The sequence below is a fragment of the Podarcis gaigeae genome (assembly GCF_964106915.1).
Source record: "Podarcis gaigeae genome assembly, chromosome: 5".
NCBI classification, from domain to species: Eukaryota; Metazoa; Chordata; class Lepidosauria; order Squamata; family Lacertidae; genus Podarcis; species Podarcis gaigeae.
The window spans coordinates 73,196,203-73,216,445 of NC_139681.1; the positions used below are offsets into that span (position 1 = coordinate 73,196,203).

A 20,243-nucleotide genomic window follows, 5' to 3' on the forward strand; every position below is an offset into this window, starting at 1 on the left:
ACGTGACTGCACGAATCAGATGGGAGAGATAGAGAGGGAGATCTCTCCTCCAGCGAGTGCCAAGAGGGGAAATTGCACAGAGATAAGAGGGGAGGCGAGGGGAGGAGGAGGGGATCCGGCGAATCCACAAGCAGATGGAAACCCAGGGAAACGGGTGGGAGAAGGGAGGGCGAGAGATGAGACGGGCGGAAAGAGCAGGCGAGGGGGATAAGGAGACATGGCAGCCGGAGCCTCCGAAGGGCTCGGGCGGGCGGCCAGCAAGGCGCAGGCGAGGCACGTCTCCGCGCCGGGCTTACCTGGCAGTCGCTGCCGGTGACCCCCGGCGGGCAGGCGCAGCTATAGGCAGGCTGAGGCGAGAGGAAAAGCAGCGGCAGGCGGTGAGGCACGGCGGGCAGCTTAGCCAGCGCCGAGGAGCAGGTGCCGTTGTTCCGGCAGGGCTGGCTGAGGCAGGGGTCGGCGGGGCTGTCGAGGGGCGCGGCGGCGGTCGGCCCGGCCAGACAGGCGCGGCGCTGGGCCAGGCTGAGGAGCAGCAGGAGGAGCGGGGCGGCGCGGGGCATGGTGGCGGCTCCCGCGGGCTCCCGGGGCGAAGGCGAGAAGAGAGCCCGGGTCTCGGTTCTCCGGCTCCCGGCGAGAAGAAGTCGAGGCGCAGGAGACGCCTCAGCTGCTGCCCGGCTCTGGCAACGCGCGGGCGGAGACTGGGGAGGGAGTGGCCGGCATGGAGAAGCGGCGGCGGCGGCGGCGGCGGCAGCCGGAAGAGGGCGCTCCCGCCGAACGCAGCGCCGCCAAGAGCGCACTGGTGCTATGAGGGGCGCAGGGCGGGGACGCGCGCGCGCGCCCACGGGCAAGCTGGGTCCTTGGTGGGAGAGTTCACCTCCTGGGCGCCATTAGGCCACTGAGGGGTAATAGGACGACAAGGGCCAGCTGGGCAGGATTCAAATCCTCAGCCTGCTTGTTGGGTGACCTTGGAGCCAGAGTCCACCTCACAGGGTGGTTGTGACGATGGGGTAGGGCGGGAAGGGGGGAAACCCATGCAAGCTGTTTTGAGCCCTGTGGAGGAAGGGCAGAATAATGAACAACAACAACTCCTCTCCATGAGTACGAGAGTGTGATTTGCAAGGCAGGCTCCATTCCTTCTGGCTGTCCTTGGCTGCTGTGCCTCTTTCGTCGGAAGTGCGAGGAGCTCTGTGGGCCTCGTGGGCTTGAGGTTGGCGCACGAAGGAACCAGCTGATGCGCCTAGAGAAGAGGCAGGAAAGGGGGAGCCCGGAGGCTTCCTCCTGAGGACATCCGGCGCCTGCTTCTGAGTTGCAGCCCATCCTAAAGCGGCCGTGAAACACGCAAACACACACGCGTGGACGTTTCCCTGTCCCTTAACAGCAGCGGGATTTATGCCTCACAGAATATGGTGTCATTGTCCCCAGTGAATTTGAAAAGGTGTGACTGGTTCTCATTCTCAGTCAGTGAGGCTCTAAGAAAGAAAAATAAATCCTATGTATAAATCCTATGTATGTATAAATCCTTCAGTTCTCAGACCGTGGATCGTCCTGTAGCTAAAAAGTCGACACCATACACCTTCGAAAGGAAAGTTGTTGCGGGGTTTGGGGAACCTCAGTGATTTGCAGAAGTACATAATAATCTCCCTCGGGGTGGGGGAGTGGAGATGGCCCCCCAAACAGATTTCAGAAGATTAGTTATGCTCAGTGAACAGAATGCTGACTGTTGTGGGGGATGAAAGGAGTAATGAAGTTAATTCGAGGCGCGATTATTGCTGGTTGAAAACTGGAGTATCTTGAAAAAGAGTGTGGCCGGCTGGAACCCCGATCAGAATGCATTCTGCACGCCATCGTTTTGACCCACTTGTTATCTGCGTAATCGCCAGCTGCCAGCACCATGTCTCCTTGTCACTCTCGAAACAAGTCAAAATAAAATGAAGCTGGCCATCAGTTGAGTTGCACCAGTAGGGTAGCCAAACATAGGCAACGCATTGTTTCCTCTCCCCTCCCACCCCAGGAAAACATCCATCTTTGAATAGAGAAGGAATTGGGTAGTGATAGCAGTTTTCTAATGCATCCCACCGTCTTCAGGAACTGGCTTCAGAAGTGGGCGCAATGGCAACTCCATTTCTGGGGCCATACACTTCTGCTGCCTCACAGGTAGAGGTGGTGGGTTATCCTGCGATTGGTGGGGCAGTGCCCCATTAGCCCTACTGAGCCAGCAAAAGCACAATTGCACACATGTATCATTTTGCACTAAACCTGGCGCAAGAACAAACCTACATAAGCTAGCATGTACCCAGAACGGCTGCTTTGCTTGTGGAAACAACATCTGCAGTGATGATGGGGAGGAGAACTTAGGCAGGAGGAGAGTTGGCGACCTCCCCAGCCAGCATTCATTCTGCCACTGTGAAAGGAGGGCTGGCGCCGTTTCTCCAGATCAAATATTGGCCTCTGCTCACCAGGATGGAGAAACTGGCGGTAAGTGGGTGATGGAAATAGATGGCGAGAACTGGAGTAGTTGACATATGGTAGGTGGCATGGAAGAGAGGTCAGCCCTCTGCAAAATGTAATGAGCATTTAAGTATTTATAGGGAGGAGCTGTAGCTCAATGGTAGAGCACCTGTCTGGCAATGCAGAAGGCCCCAGATTTAATCTGTAGCCTAAATAATTAGGTAGCAGGTGCTGGTCAAGACCTCTGCCTGAAATTTTGGTGAACCACTACTGGTTAGACAATACTGAGTGCAGTGATCTAAGGCAGCTTCATATTGCCAGCTTTTATATAAAATAACAACTTCCCGGTATTGTGTGTGACGGCAACTGAAAGTGTTGCCTGAATTAAGCCAAACTGATTGCTCAGATTGAATTTGTTACTAGACTAATCACAGTCTAGTCTAATCAAGTTGATGTGAAGGGCAATGCATTTTTCCATTACAGTACTTCTCAAAGTCTTCCAGTCCTTGTATGCCGAGTTTTCACTTGGTGCCACACTGACTCCCTCTACTGGCCTTACAGTTCATATTATTATTATTAGTAATAATAGTAGTAGTAGTATTTATTTTGTTCTTTGCCTGCCCTTCACCAGAAGGTCCCAGGGCAGCTTACAGAGTATAAAAATAATGCAATTAAACACTTAAAAAGTACCCTGTCCATAATTCCAAAATAATAATTCCATACAAAATATAACAGGGAGGCAGAAAATCAAGTTACTCACTTTTCAACTTTGTATTCACATGCCCATGAACCCCAAGCCTCTTTCTCTGTGCTATTGAGTACCATCACAATTTCTGGCAATGTTATGATGTCAATATGTACAGACACACAGGCTCCCAAAGACACAGTCTCCCTACTGGACATGAAGTCTTAAATGTAGAACGCTGAGGGTGAAATTCTATATGAAGGTAGCCTCAAAATAGAACAATTAAAACAGCAGAGGTTTGGTTTTGTTTTACTACTACTGTTTAGGTACAACTTCTGATTTCCAAAAGGGCTTCCCGTTTCTCTTAGCAGCATTCACCATCAGAACAATGTTGCTTTCTTTTTTCATCTAGAGAAGGAAAGCAGAGAGAGAGAGAGAGAGGCTTGCCAAAACCACATTATCACTCCATGGCAAAAGAGAAATCTGAATCCAGGTCCAGACTTCCCCAATCCAGGTCCTCTGTCCACTAAACCACGTTTGATGGGAAGGAGAATTGTTCTCTCCTGTCTTCCCAGGCTCTCAAAGACACATTTGTTTATGCGCAGGGGAACCCCAAGCAATTACAAACACTCAATTGTGCTTTCACATACATACTTCTAATAAATATATTAATTTGTGGGTACGAATAAATATGAGCAATAGAAGATATACTGGGATATACTGGTAGATCTCTGAGTGATTTGCAGTAGAATTTGCCTCCCAACCCTTTGACAACAGTAGCTACAAAAAAAGGGATGAATTCCTCCCCCTTCTAAATTTGTCTGTTTATTCATTCATTGATTAAATGTACCGGTATATGTCACCCTTCTTCCCAAAGGAGCCCAGGGCTGCATGAAATTAATAAAATTTAGGAGGAAAATCAGGACTGGATTTGTGTGCGACAGGACTATGAATTCAGTTCTGATGCTGAAATCAAATTCCTGGGCTTTGCATATGCTCAGAGGCACCCTATTCTTTAACTCTTAGAGCAGGTCCCTGCTCACATGCTAGCCACTATTTTGCAGCTCACTCTACTTTTAGATTTCTGGTTCTAGTAACGTAAAAATAAAAATTAAGTCGATCCGTCCAGCCTTCCTCTGCAGCAGTGTCAGGCAGACTTCAGGCTTGCCTGAACTACTTTATTTTTTAGTGGGAGATAAATGAACTCAACAAAACCCTCAGGGGAACAAATCCACTATTTGTCATGAATTGCTATTGCACAGCCCTCAGCAGGCCAGTGTGATGCATTACAGACTAAGAGTCCACATGAAACTATGCTTTCACAACTATTACAGAGCTACTGGTTTAAAAAGGCATAGTGAGAACAGGACACCAGTCATCTTCTCAGACTTTTCTATATAGAGACTATTGCGTGTCCTTGAAATCTACATGGCAGCCGTAACCTTGAAACATGGAACCGCGTCTCACTGCAAGGAAAGTGTGTATTGAATTTCTGCCTGCATTGTTTATCAAGAAGTAAATATGATCTGAACATACCTCCAATCTGTAATATTACAGGTGAGCATACATGTGTCATTTCAAGACGTGAAGGAGCACTTCACAGAAAGCCCATGTGATGTAGTGGTTAAAGAGTTGGACCTAGGACCTGAGTTCAAAACACTCCCTGGGCGACCTTGGACTATTGATCCACGTAACAAACATCACAGGGTCATTGTGAAGTTAAATTGGGGAGAAGAACCCTGTATGACATATGATCTCCTAGTAGAAAAAATGGGATGTAACATAGCTGTAACTTCCAGTCCCAGAAAACAATTTCAGCTGTGTCCCTTCACTTCCTATAATTGTTTCATCTTTCTTTGAAAGGTGGGCACTAGAAGTTATCTAGTGAGTATGGATGTAGCCTGAATGCCTCAATTCTCTTAAGCAAAAGGACTTTGAACAAAATGTTCTGCATCACTTGAACAGCAACCTTATGCCCACTTACTAGCACGTAAGCCCCATTGAACTTAGTGGAACTTAAAGGTAAAGGTACCATTAGGTCCAGTCGTGGACAACTCTGGGGTTGCGGCACTCATCTCGCTCTATAGGCCGAGGGAGCCAGCGTTTGTCCACAGACAGCTTCTGGGTCATGTGGCCAGCATAATTAAGCTGCTTCTGGCGAACCAGAGCAGTGCATGGAAACGCCGTTTACCTTCCCACCAGAGCGGTACCTATTTATCTACTTGCACTTTGACGTGCTTTCAAGCTGCTAGGTTGGCAGGAGCAGGGACCGAGCAACGGCAGCTCACCCCATCGTGGGGATTCGAACCGCCGACCTTCTGATCAGCCAGCCCTAGGCTCTGTGGTTTAGACCACAGTGCCACCCACGTCCCATTTTAGTGGAACTTACTTCTGAGTAAACATGAATATAACTGCAATGCATGAAGTCATCATTCCAGGAGGAAATTTGTTTTGCACCTGATAATCAAGGCTGATTCACAAAGAAAACACACACACACATACACACACACATAACATGAAGTAACACCTACACTGGCTAGAATGCACAGTCGGTTTACATCTATCTGCTGTTTTCTGTTCCGCATTAACAGCATTCACAAATAATTCATTTCAGGCTAACGTCTGGATTCAAAAGTTTGCATGATGAGCACAAGCACCAGGCCTTTTCAGCCCTAGCCCCATCCCACAACCAACAGAAATGTTGAATATTGAGGAGGGTTCAAGGGGCAGAGTGGGATGGGGTAACTAGAGAGAGAAACACAGAAATGTGGGTAGCCGTAACACCTTGTTACTCTGCCTCACTGTCTTGCCAGCTTGGGAAGAGCGAAAGAGCTTCACCTTCCCACCCTCAGTCAGGTCCAGCTGAGCAACAGCCTGTCCCAGGCCATTGCTTTAAGAGCAGCAAAAGCCTCTGGGAAGAGAGAAGAGGGCTTGAGGAGGCAGAATCTTTTAATAATTTCATAAGTTATGTGATCTTGTTGCTCAATTCAATCTTCCCACATGGTGTGTTTTTTTTAATGTATTGTGGTATTTTATGTACTGTAACTTTGCTGCTATTTTTATTGATTATAATTTAGGAGTGATTTATTGTAATGGTCGAGAGTGAATTTCTGTTTAATTATTATCTGCTGATATTCGGAGAGTTTGTTAATAATTATATTCTAATGAATTATTGACTATTATATTAACTCTTTTAAAAATTAGGACTTACAAAAAAAAGGACTCACTGGACCGTCTCCCCATTTATGTGGGTGGAAGTGCCCTTGGCTTCAACAGCTCTTACACACAGTGTAAAAACATGCACAGGACAAAGCTACATAACAAAGCCACGGCCAATCTGTCTTCTGGCAAGAAAGGCTATTGGCTTTCCAAGCTGCATCACATCCTATTGACAATGCTGCTTTGATTGACAAGGTCACATGACAAAGAGGCAACGTACCTTTCCTGGATACTGAGATAAAATTATACACATATATCTTTACATTGAGTGCTTTGTTTTTATTTCCCAGAGTTCTCATTACTTGAGCAAAAGATGCACACGCACACACACACATTAATATATGGCTCCTCACCTCAGGGAACAATTTGGCTGCATTTTCTGCTGTTGTTTTTATAGACCCACAAACATTTTAAATCGGCACATAAAGCGGAAATAAGGAACCAGATGCAAGTGAGTGGTTTTGCATTCTTTTGCTGTAATCAGTTAATTTGTTAGCAACGTACACGGCCCAATCCTGACAGCTATTAAGGAAAATAAACACTGAGGAAAACATGGCTTAACTGTTCTGATTGTGCTAGAGCAGTCCCTTTAATGTATCTCGTGCCTGACCAATATTATTAATAATTTCGATTTAGAAATGGCACTAACTGTAAAGCTGTAATATTTGCAGTGAGCACATTCTGCGATTCCCCAGGAGCCCAGAGTTATGCTCTGCTGTGCATATTTGGAATCCATATTTAAATCACAGAGTTCTCTCAAAGGAGTTATATATGCTTTGCACCACTCTTTATATCCCAATGTGGAGTTATTATGGGAAGCAATCTGTGATTAGGTATGCGCGTGTGCATGTTTCGTGAACAGGGAAATCCAGGGGATTTTAAAATATCTTTATTTGCTATTTATCCAAAACAGAACGATCTCCTCTAATTCTTTCAGCTACTCGGATATGGATAATCCTCAGATATAAGGTTGAGTAAGGCTGTCGATTCAAGCTGCACTAATAAGCTATTAGGCTAACGATGCATTTCAAACCCAAGCAAGGGTAAATAAAGGGAAAAACTTGACTCCCTGTTGCATATAGGATGAATAATATGTTCACGGGTAATTGGCTAAAATAGCATTTATGTATACACACTATTAAAGATATATTCTACTTAAGACTCAATCTTGCAAGTGGAAATTCAGTTAAATACTGTGGAGGATACAAAGTAAAGGAAGGAACCATAGGAGCTATTGACAAGTTGGCATTTAATGCATTTTACTTTGTTACCCTATAGCAGGGAACCTAAAACCTCCCATTTGATGCTGGACTACAACTCACATCATCCCTGACCTTGGACCACGATGCCAGGGATTTATGGGAGCTGGAGTCCAATAATGTATGGATGGCCACAGGCTCTCCACCCCTCCCTCGCCTAGAATGGTCTCTGATAAATGTTGACCTCCCTGCCCCAAACAGGTGCCCGTGCACATGTAGAACTGTTGACTTTGTTTTTTTTTTAAATATTTTTATTGCTTTTTAGAAATACAGAAATACAGAAAAAAGAATAAAAGGTGGTTATAAGAAAATAGAATAGACAAATAACAAATTTCCATATTCTTTTTCCATCTAATCTATAGGACTTCCCCACATCCTCCGAACCCTGCGTTCTCTGTCTTATAAAGCATCAGCAATTTGTTAACTTATTTCAAAACTTATTGTAACCTCCATTTTATCATGTTCCCTATTTTCAGTTTTACTATAACTCAATTCTTATATGTTTTATATTAAACACAATAAAGTTGTTTCATTATTTTACCTCTAAATTCTTGTGTCTTAATTTTCATTTCATTGACTTACATTTGCTGAAGCTAGAATTTCCTGAAAGGTGCATTTTTTAACATTCATACAGCTTATAGTGTTTTTTCAAATAGTCCTTAAACTTTTCCCAGTCCTCCTCAGTTGTTTCTTCTCCCACGTCTCAGATTCTGCCAGTCATTTCAGCCAATTCCATATAGTCCATCAACTGCGATTGCCATTCCTCCAGCGTGGGTAAATCTTGTGTCTTCCAATATTTTGCAATCAGGATCCTTGCTGCTGTGGTAGCATACATGAAAAAGGTTCTGTCCTTCTTAAGCACTCTCTGGTCCACCATGCCCAGAAGGAAGGCCTCTGGTTTCTTAGGTAAGGTAAATCTCAGTACCCTTTTTAGTTCATTATGGATCATTTCCCAGAAGGCCTTCACTTTCGGGCAGGTCCACCAGAGATGAAAGAATGTCCCTTCCGCCTCTCCACATTTCCAACATTTGTTGTCAGACAGATGATATATCTTAGCTAACTTGACTGGGGTCATGTACCACCGGTATACCATTTTCATAATATTTTCCTTCAAGGCAGTGCATGCCGTGAATTTCAAACCGGTGTTCCATAACCTTTCCCAGTCTGCAAACATAATGTTATGCCCCACATCCTGAGCCCATTTTATCATAGCGGATTTGACTGTCTCATCCTGTGTATTCCACTTAAGCAGCAAGTTATACATTCTCGAAAGTAGTTTACTTTTTGGCTCTAACAATTCAGTCTCTAGTTTCGATTTTTCCACCTGGAATCCAACTTTTTTATCTATTTTAAATACCTCTTGAATTTGCGCATAGTGCAGCCAGTCTCGTACCTTAGTTTTCAATTTCTCCAAGCTTAGCAGCCTCCAATTGTCTCCAGTTTTTTCAATTATTTCCCAATATTTAGGCCAATGGGCCTCCATGTTGGGTCTCTTACGTGCCTTGGCCTCCACCGGTGAGAGCCACCTCGGAGTTTTACTCTCCAATAAGTCTTTGTATTTTATCCAGACCCTCCAAATTGCTCTTCTGACAATATGGTTTTTAAACAATTTGTGCACTTTAGCCTTGTCATACCACAAATATGCATGCCACCCAAACGCATTGTCAAACCCTTCCAGATCCAGGACGTCAGTGTAGAACTGTTGACTTTGTAAGATTTGTTTCACGCTGTTCAGCAGCTTAAACATAACTTCTGTGTTCCTATAGTCAATTGAAGCTATCAAGAGTTTCATGGTAATTTTTAATAAACCAAATAATAGTTCACTAGTACGCATGAACACGTGTACACATTACAGTATTTATTTTCTATCAAGTGCTTAAATCCTTCTTTTTCCTCATTGCTTTCCCCCATTTTCTGTAGGGAAGATCCCCAATGTTCTCAGTTCACAGAAACAACAAAGCATTCTGTTCTGATAGACTTACAGTAATCATCTCAGACCTTATAGCCCTGTTTCCAGTAAAACACAGAATGACACATCCTTCACAAAAAATGAGTGGTACGTTGTATGTGTGTTGAATGACAAACAAGGGCTTATAATTTCAGGCCTATAGTATAGCGAAGTGGAACTATCTGCCAGTAAGATTTAACAAGCCGCCTGGGCCAAGTAGGAAACAATGGGTTGCAGTCAATGTAGCCCTTTGTGCAAATGGAACAACTTCCACTGCGCAACAGTTAAGTTCCACTGAACTCAATAGGATTTGCTTATAGGTAGACATGCAGAGGATTGCACTGTTCATCATGAACATGAAAGAGCGATCACCTTGTAAAGTGGGTTAGTTAAAAAATTGCCTTGCAACTTTGGGGCTGTATCTGGTGGTCTCTTGCAGCTAGAATAAGGGCTCTTGCAATGTCAGGAGCAAGCCAGCAGTAAATCACACTGTTGCAACTGGAGTTAACTATTAGCGAAAACATCAGCACAGGAGTGTCAGGCCTAATGAGCACAGCAACTCATCTCCGCTAGGTCTTGCCCCCATGAACCAGTTGCTGAGACTGAAGGTTCCTCTGCCCTCTTAATGCCTCTTCTTGTTCTGGGAGACCAGAGGGAAGGGGAGCTTGTCACAACAGGATGGGGGTGGTGGACTCCCAGCCTGACTCATCTCTGCCTCTTGACCTCCGTCATTGCACTTTCCTGCTTCAGCTTCTGCTTCTGCTTCCGGACTTCTCTCTGCCACAGCCCTGTTACCTCTTCAGTTTCAGACACCTCCTCCTTTCAGTCTTCTCTATGTTGTCTCACCATCATTCCCCTGGATTTGAGCCTTCTTCCCCTGGGGGTTCCCCAACTGGTTGCTCCCAACATTCCTCTGTGTCCAACCAGTCCATGACATGTACAGTGGTACCTCAGGTTAAGTATTTAATTCATTCCGAAGGTCCATACCTAACCTGAAACTGTTCTTAACCTGAAGCACCTCTTTAGCTAATGGGGCCTCCTGCTGCTGCCGCGCCACCGGAGCACGATTTCTGTTCTCATCCTGAAGCAAAGTTATTAACCTGAAGCAAAGTTATTAACCCAAGGTAATATTTCTGGGTTAGTGGAGTCTGTAAGCTGAAGCGTATGTAACCTGAAGCGTATGTAACCCAAGGTACCACTGTACTGTACTAGCAGACGGATGAATTTTAATGTTGCACAACGGAGGATTCCACTGAAACATTTGTGCTCATTGTGCAACAGATTGCACAAATCTGGTGTGCAATGGTTACTAGAAACCTGCAATCTCTTACACAATTAAGGTTCTGCTGCTGTAAAGTGTTTTGCCAGTGAAACAAGATTACCACTGAATGTCTCTAATTTAGCACTATATTAGATACAACTGAGATTCATGCATTGCAGGGGGTTGAACTTGACGGCTCTTGGGTTCCTTCCGACTCTAAGATTCTATGAACTTTTAAAATTTAGAAAATAGTGCTTTCCCTTCTGTTCTGCTATCATTCCATTTCAGAATTATTTTACAAACTAAGTGTCTCTCATGTTTCTGTCATGTACGTTAGACAAGACAGTACACTCTAAAATTAAAGGATTTGCTGAGAAGAAAGAGGCCTTAGAAATGTGGATCGTTGATTGAAGGAACACACAGCAGCTGTTCAGAAAGCCCACTGGCAATTAATAAAAGAACATGGACATATTATATAAAGCACCATTTCTCAATGTGTCCTCAAGGTCACCTCGATTCCAAAGCATTAGGGAAGAAAGGAAGTATTATGAGAAAGGCTGCACAGTAATTAAAACCTCAGAAAAGTTTGAACACAGGAAGTAATGTTATGCAGCTTGTAAAATAAACAAATCTTCAATGGGAAAACAGCAGCACAACAGAAAACTGTATCTCTTACCTATGAGGCCCATTTTCCTGGCTGCTACTGAGCACTGCTATACAAGAAGTCACTTCCATTAGATGGGCAGCATCAAGATTTCCAAATCCTCTTCTTCAAACCACATGGGTACTGACTGACCCTAATACTTCAGCTGCAGGTGGTTCTTGACGGTCTAACCTGTGGGCCATGGGCTGTATATGCCCTAATTTTTTTCAGGACTCCAAAATATTAAAAATAAATAAAGCAAAACATTTTGCTCCATGTTGGGCAAAAGATTCCTGCATTGCAGGAAGTTGGACTTAGATGACCCTTGTTGTCCCTTCCAATTCTTATGATTGTTAAAAATGATGACTGCTGCAATTCTGTGATGTCAAGAGGTTTTTGTGACCCCCTCCAAATGTGTCCTCAAAAACAAAAAGGATGGTAACACCCACTTTAAACAATTCATCCATACTCATGTTGACATATGGACCCCAGGTGGTTGACCATGGATCAGTGCAGCCCTTGGCTGGAAAAAGGTTTGCCACCCCTGGAGTAATCGAAAGTGGGTAGCCTAGGTGATTTTTATGGATTTGTCCACTTCGATGTTTGAAAGGTGGTACAGTGTAAACTACTTAGGCTTCTGAATTATACCTTTAGAAGACAAAAAAATACATCTATATGCAAAACCAGGATGAGAATTATTCCCTCTGCATGAACAAAGGGTTGCTTTTCCTTAGCTTTTAACGTTATCTTAAAATGACCCAGTTCTCGAAACAGGATCACACATTTAGGAACACCAACTAAAGAATCTGGGATTCTTTTGGGGAAAGACCCAAGGAAGGAGAGGTCACAAATGACTAGAACAGTAGCTTAGATAAGTAGAGAAGTGTTGACACTATTTTCATGGTTAATGCTAAGGGACACACAGACAAGGATTATGTATAGAAGCTTAGTTTCAAGTACTTATTCCACACTGTTCACATGTGTTTGACAAAAAGGTAATGAGGAAATACTAATTGCTGCCACAAACTCAAAGGGCAGAAGCAACAGCTATTTGTTCAGTAAAAATGGATGAATGATTGCAGATACAGAAGTATACCCATACAGGAATGTTTATTTCAGCATAAGAACCCTGCTATCTGATCAGACTAAAAGGTTGGTACAGCCCAACTCTAGTTTTCAAAAGTTGGAAATGAGTTATGTCTGGAAAACCTACAAAAATGGCATCGTGGAAGTTAATTTCCACCCCAGCCAAGATGTATTAATGAAGTTGCATCACATGAAGTAGGGATGATTTTCAGCTGTGGAAGTAGCATGAATCATGCAGCTGTATTATACAGAAAGTGAGATACTGGACACAGTTCAGCTTTTGTATAGAGCCAGCTTTTTTAAAAAAAGTAACAAACCTCGGTTCCTACCACTGCAGTTTCACAGATATGCTTTAAAGTGTACTGTCAAAGTCTGAAACTTCAAAACCAGTGGGGTTGTCAAAATGCTTTCAGTTGGAAGGGGTAGAAAGTTTCCGATGTTGTATCCTTTGGCCATTATTAGCAGCAGCCAAATTTAGCAATGCCAATATAAAGTATTTTGCATTCAGCAGATTTACAGGATTCGTCTTATAGAATCAGTTACACAAACCTAAGAAAAATGTTCTCACGGGTGTAGCCCTGCTAAATCAGACAAAAAGGCCCAATTCATAGTGGCCAACTGGTATCTGCTATTGATATTTAACCAGCAGGTCCCGGGGTAGGCTACAATTATTTAAAGTTCAGAATTAAAACGTTAGATTAAGTCACAAGAATAGCGCTGCTCCTGAAAGCACACATCTCAAAGTGTCAAGAGGCCAGGGTGAAGAGATTTGTCTTCAGCAGACCCAGAAACCTGTATAGTGAAGTTGCATCTGGCAACTTCAGGGAGGGAATTCCACAAGTTGGAGGCTGCTACAGATAAAGCCCTCTTCCAGGTTGCTGCCCCCAAAGTTCTGAGAACAGTAGAACTACCAAGCCCTTCCCTTCCATAATTATCATCATCATCATCATTATTGAATTTCTATACCACCCTTCATCCAAAGATCACGGGGCAGTTTACAACATAACACGAGATGTAGTGATAAGCACTACCAAACTCCATTCTGGGCGCAGATTCAAGACAGTAAAAAAAGTACTTCTCAACATACATGGACAGTTTCATTGGATGGCCTCCGGTTCTCGTATTATGTGGGAAGAAGACTGTCTTCTTTCAGTACTGTGTATAATTTTATGAATTTCTATCCTATCTACCCTTACTTCCCTTTCCCCCTCCAAACTATAGTCATCTCAAATGTTGCAGGCTATCTGCAAAAGGCAGCTGGTTCTGTACCTTTTGCCCAAGATACCCTTTGGAGGTACCATGACCAGAACTGTGCACAATATTTCAAGTGAAGTCACACCAGACTTCTATAAAGGTATAATGGGCAGCTATTATCGGTCATTTTATTTTTGACCTCTCCCAATGTTCCAACATTGTATTGTCACTTTTATTGAGCTACCCATCACAACCCCAAGATCCCTTTCCTGGTCACTAACTGCCAGCTCAGGCCCCATTTGAATCTAAAAGTTAGGAATCTGCCACGTTGTACATCATTTTACACTTGCTTCCATTAAAGTGAATGTGCCATTATACTGCCTATTTGTCTAGTTTGGAAATATCCTTTTGGAGCTCTTCATCAGCTATTTTTGTTTTTCTAAATAACTTGGTATTATCAAACATTGCGACTCCCTTCTCACCAGATCATTGATGAGCAAGTCACAGACCCAATAGAGAACATTGGGGGGCACAACCTCTTACGTTATTCCACTGTGAGAACTGCCCATTCACCGCTTCCTCTTCTTTAACCCAAACTGTGTGTTGCAACATGTTAGTGCATCAACTGCAGTGTCGTGCGAATGCTACCCACGCCTCCCAGAGTTGGAAAGGGGCTAGTTTAACCTCTGGTTCTCTAGTAAAACTGAATTACTGTGTCACAAAATGATGCCTGTCTAAAGTGTGTGTCACCAACATGAAGAGTTTGGAAAGCTCTGCTTTCACCAGTTACCAATTCATAAATCTGCTTGATTTGCATGGTAGTTAATGCTAAATTCATTTTGCTTAGGCAGAATTTCAGTTATTTCTTTAGATTACACACAGCTTTGCACAAGAGAACGCTGAAGTAGGAGTCGAGGAATCCATCTTCACTGAACTTCAGTAGTTGCTTTCAAGCACTACAGTTCATCAATTAGTCTAGTTTGAGATGAGTATTTTATTCCTGGTAACAGTGATAACCTACAGAAAACTGGTAATATAGCAACTCATAAAAGACTGTTTCTGTAGCATTACTGACCTCTTCAAAGCGGTTATTGTCAATCCTTTTATTAACTGCAGAGATATGTCATTCAGGACACCAATCAGTGCCCCACATTATGCTCTGGGAAACCAGAGTTTGCAAGCATTTTCTACAAACATCCAGAATGCCAGAGTTAGGCTTCATCACGAGCCATTCCATTAGATACATGTGTTTGTTGCATTTAATACAATCTTTAGCTGCCACCAGCCCCATATCTAAGTGTACAGACATGCTTTTCTCAAATGGCAGCCCCCCAAGCCGCATGGACTTTCAGGCACTGGATTGCTAGTATAAACTATTTAAATTTAAGAACTACAAGTCAATGAAAGCCAGGTTCTGTAGGGAGACAACATGGGTAAAAAAATATCAATACAGATGATATTTTAATACAAAATATTTTTACATAAGTCAGTCTTTTTAAAATATAGAACCTTAAAAAAAAAGAACAAGTTGCTATCAACACACTATAAACACGAGTCTTTTGTGCCAAGTTTTGATAGCATTATCAGAACAGTTTTTAAATACCAGTCCATACTTTTTAACACTGCCTTTCGGTTTCTACGAAATGCTAGCCATGTTCTGCATGGCCAATTGTTATGTCCACTGTGACGCACTTCCATTCAGTTCTAATCTGACAGACTGCTCAGAGTCTTTGCACAAGGATTTCACATTCAGCTTCCCATCACAGTTGAGTGGTGCACAGTATGGCCAGTCCCATTTAATTCAGTGAACATTAACTTAAAAGAGAATGTCAGTTACATGTACTGAAGTACATTGTGTGGTTACAGGTTCTTCGTCTGAAAAGGAAACTTGCTGATGTTTCATAGATATTCTACCCTGATCATCCAACCAAATTAACAGCACTCAAGTGTTTTATTTTGATTTCTCAAAGTTGAATAAAGTAATCTCTGTCAGATTTTCATTTAAGAGATGAACTATACAGGATGTACATCTCAGGAATGTTTTGGAATAGTCTTGTTTTTGAACTCATATAAAAATAAAAGAATACCAGATCTTGCAAACTCTTGTTTTAATGGTAAATCATCCATGACAAGGTGGCTAGCTAGCCAAGGAGAATTAAGATGATTTACTTGCATTGGAATAATTTACACAATTGAACTTATGCATACAGTACAGAACTATGAACAAAAAGGTGAAGCAAACTTTATTTATATTCAGGTAAAAACATTAACCTGATGAAGTAAATTATTGCAGATTTGAGAAATCAGCACAGAAAACAATCGGACAGAGCATTGCTTACATGTGTTTTATCTGTGTCAAAAGAAATGCTGAACTGTTTTGATCCACACCAGTGCTGGGGGGCAAGGTGCTAGGGGAGGGCTTAGGGGACGGAAGAGGACGTACAGGGGAAAAAAACTTAAATCAAGGGGAAAGGATTGAGCAGGGAAGGAAAATACTAATTCGACTTTATAAAAAACTTTACATCAATTCAAAATGCTCTGGCCACACCATAAATATTGGCCAGACCAATCGGTTGTTGAGTTTTTCAACTACACAAGAAAAATCAATTTCATCCTAGCCCACCAGTAAGAGGCTGTTGCCTAAATCACTGTGTGAATGGTTCTAGAGTATTTTCTGGTAAAGATTGTAGCCAATATATCCTACTACTACATTAAACTAAGCTATAAGAAAGATTCTACCTACTTACAAAGGCGGAATTATTGACAATATATTTAATAAAATTAAATTATTTCTTAATTTGAGAAAACATGGACCAGTAAATGCCCATGTCCAAAATGTAACAATTGTTGCAAGTGGAGTACACAGAGAGCCATGTGGATTGCACATCAGACAATACATGAGGGAGGGAAATCAGGGGCAAGTGATGGAACACAGAACTAGTCTACTTAACTAGATGTGCCAATACATGTTTTTCAATTTCTGTACTTATGTACAAAGTTGTCTTTGGGAGGAAAAAACTGCAGACTTGGCTAGATGGATACACACAGCCCAGTATTAAACTGCACAGCAACATTTATTGTTCCAGCCTGAAAAAACATCCCTTTTTAAATTTCACACAGCAAAGCAAGTTAAACTTCACTCATCGATAAATGATAATTTAAAACAAGAACTTGCTAAAGAAACCTTGTCACAACAACTTTAGGGCCTGATCACTTTTAAGTCCATGGGGCCTTTAATGAGTATCAACCTAGTGTCTTTGTTTATAATCTGCAAGCCGTTTTCTACAAGGAGGCGTTACGTTTCCTCGACTCAGATGATACATTTAGAAAAGAATCATGATTCTCTTTTTGCTGTAACAGGCAGACATTGCATTTTTCATTGTGATCAGGAAAGATGGAATGACTGCTGCCCTTCTCTTGCAGCTATCAAGAGTTTTTCACGCATTATCTCAATACTTGAATAGTCTGGCAACTTGAGATAGTTTACACAAGTCATTACTGAGGGTAAGAAGTCATCTGGATTTTCTGTAGACTCAAATGTCTTGCGTACAATTGTAAGTGGAGGATTCAAACTCCGAAAGCCTAAGAAGAAGAAAAACAACGAAGTTCACGACAGATTTAATATTAAGAAAGTTTAAGAGCATTAAGTTATTGGTCTCAGAAAAAGACTGCATTCTTTGTGCTGCTTTCTGTATTACTTAGATGGATTAACTCAGCCGTGTGAAAACGGAATCCCTCACCCCTGCAAAATCACCTGCTCACTCACTCTTCTAGCATTAAAAGGCTTATGGGCTCCAATGCGTGAAAAGGTTCTTATGTAGCCTGCCTCTGTAGCACTGCAATGTCAGTTGTGCATGTGGTACGCCCTTGTCTAATATAAAGAATCCTAACTCTAGAAGAGGAATCATGACTGTGGTCGTCATAGCTTTTCTTTCACAGAGCAATTCTGGAAGCTGCACACAGATGGCCTCTAACATTAAAGAGGAAGCAGATGTTTTAACAACAAAAAGGGACAGGCAGCAGCCATGATGGGGCTCCAACCAAGTTAGCATATGCATCATTTCTGCTCCTCTCCCAGTAGCCAAGAACTTAGGCTCTAACGAAGCAAATGCCACAGTTAGTCATATATCATATTGGTACAGTCATTCCATATGAAGTTCTACCAGTGCGACAAATTGAGTCTTTGCCTAGAGACATTAGCAACTCATCCTAGACAAGTAGAATATAAGGTTAACACTCACCTTTTTGTCTATTAGCAAAACACAGGGATGCTCAGCTTTTATTATAGGTTCTTATGCACTGGGCTAAGTAAGGCTGCAGCCCAATGAATACTTAACGGGGAGTTAAGTCCTACTGAACCCAGTAGGCTTTGTGTACATGTGCAAATTGATTGTCAGTGACTATTTTGAAATCAGGGAAGGGAAACCAGTGGCCTCTCTAAATGTTTTTGGACTCCAACTATCATTGGCTCTGGCCAGCACAGCCCACAGACAGAATGGTGGGAGTTTGAAAGTCACAGGTTCCCCATCCCTCTTTTAAATCAAAGCCGTTGTATTAGTACACAGTTCAAAAGGATAGACTTCTACTAGTTTATAGCACAACAGAGTTTTTACTCTGGAGGATTCAACATAATAAATATGGTTTTCAACATATGAATATAGCTATTGCATTTGCACTTGCTTTTAGCCAATATTATAAAAACACTCACCTCCTACTGGCAGTCTAGGGCTACCAGTCACAAACTGGAGAAATAATCTTTGCTGCTCACTATCAAAACTACTGAGAATTTCAAACAGGAACTTCACAGCACGACTAGAATTAAAAAAAAGGGGGGGGGAGGGAATAGAGATTGTTAAACAGAACATCCACTGAGGAATCAATAAGTGGCTATCTTAATAAAGCTACAACACAAAAAGCTGATTGAGACATTGCACACATTAGATCACTGCCAAGTAGCAACAAATTATATTACTTTGTGATTACCTGTCATGTGTATAACCATGATCTGGCCTGCAACATTCCATCAATGTCTTTGCATCCCAAGTATCTGTTTTGCTACCACACAGAAGCTGATCCAGCTATAACAACATAGAATGCCAGAGTGGAACCGAGGGGGGGGGGGAGGGAGAGAGAGAAGAGAGAACATGAATTTGTTGTTGAATTATCACATGATTAATACAATTCCCTGCACACAGGCTAAAAGTATTACCACCTAACCAAACTTCTGAGATGAAGTTTCATGCCAACTCTGATTCTGTAACTCAGAATCCAAATTTTTGAAGGCATCCTTTCTCTCTACTCCTTTTAGTTCTTCCAAAACTTAAAATCAACTTTGTTTCAAACACAGTAATCTAAGCCAGATCTCTTTGGATAATTATTGAATTTTTAATATAAAATATTCAGGACCGAACTATGATATATAGAATTAATTATTTTGTTAGAGTTTCAGTCCTTTTATGTACTTTTCTACGTACATTTGAATATTTAAGTACAACATGCTAGAAAAGTTAGAAATTATTTGAATTTCATGACTACCACAGTAAGTCTGGAAACAGTATACAGTCGTATCTTGGTTTTCGAACAGCTTAGTTCTTGAACATTTGGATCCTGAACACCACAAACCCAGAAGTGACTATTTTTGGAAGCTGAATGTCCGATAGGGCTTCAGTGGCTTCTGATTAGCTGCAGGAGCTTCCTGCAGCCAATCAGAAGCAGCGCTTTGGTTTCCGAACATTTTGGAAATTGAACAGACACCCGGAACGGAATCCATTCAAATTCAAAGGTACGACTGTATTTATGAGGGTGCTGGAAAAATTGTATTAAGAGACGGCTGGACCCTTCTACAGAACTCCAGCTCCTCACATAAGGTAAAGGGACCCCTGACCATTAGGTCCAGTCGTGACCAACTCTGGGTTTGCGGCTCTCATCTCGCTTTATTGGCCAAGGGAGCCGACATGCACACCATCAAAAGCTGAGCAAGCAGGTCAGATGAACCAAGTTATTGCACCTGGCATGAGGGTACTAACCTCCTCGGGATAGAAGTACTGAAGGTGACTGAGGGGGAAGACCGATTCAAATCCATCTCTGAAGGAATCAAATTGTCTGGAAACACCTTCATTTAGTGCCCAGAAGATAACCAGCTGCAAAAACACACACAGAATCACACAACTGTAAAATTACAGCAATTTTAAATAATGCATTATTATTAAGAAAGATGATGATCCGGGGAGAGGAAACTAAAGTACAGCCGTGTACCTAAACTATAGCACGGAAAAAGAAAGCAAGGTTGAGAACTGTCCTTCAAGTCAACACCCTTTATTTCCCAGTTACTGAAAATAGTAAAGTAGGAGGCCAGCACTATTTTCAGGATTGGCTAGTCACCAAGAGAGCAAAGCTGGTCTAGTGAAGAACAACAACAATTCTAATTGTGGCTAAGTTGGTACATTCGTCTTACTGGGTGTCAAATTAAAATTAAGCTGGTACTAGAGAGCTAGGTAGACAAC

General features: G+C 42.4%; 2 protein-coding genes across 8 annotated transcripts in view; both read right to left on the minus strand.

Moving 5' to 3' along the window:
• DNER (delta/notch like EGF repeat containing) overlaps positions 1 to 699 on the minus strand; it is a 107,594-nt gene extending 106,895 nt beyond the window's left edge. The window contains exon 1 of the mRNA XM_083739006.1: positions 297 to 699. Coding sequence (XP_083595132.1) covers positions 297 to 557 — 261 coding nt within the window. The 5' untranslated portion in view covers positions 558 to 699. The remainder of the gene's footprint in view (positions 1 to 296) is intronic.
• Positions 700 to 15,184: 14,485 nt separating this feature from the next.
• TRIP12 (thyroid hormone receptor interactor 12) overlaps positions 15,185 to 20,243 on the minus strand; it is a 71,021-nt gene continuing 65,962 nt past the window's right edge. For all 7 annotated transcript variants that reach the window (XM_083739005.1, XM_083739003.1, XM_083739001.1 and 4 more), the window contains exons 39-42: positions 19,767 to 19,880; positions 18,724 to 18,818; positions 18,449 to 18,552; positions 15,185 to 17,322 (exon numbers count right to left, since the gene is read on the minus strand). In XM_083739005.1, coding sequence (XP_083595131.1) covers positions 17,126 to 17,322; positions 18,449 to 18,552; positions 18,724 to 18,818; positions 19,767 to 19,880 — 510 coding nt within the window. In that variant the 3' untranslated portion in view covers positions 15,185 to 17,125. The remainder of the gene's footprint in view (positions 17,323 to 18,448; positions 18,553 to 18,723; positions 18,819 to 19,766; positions 19,881 to 20,243) is intronic.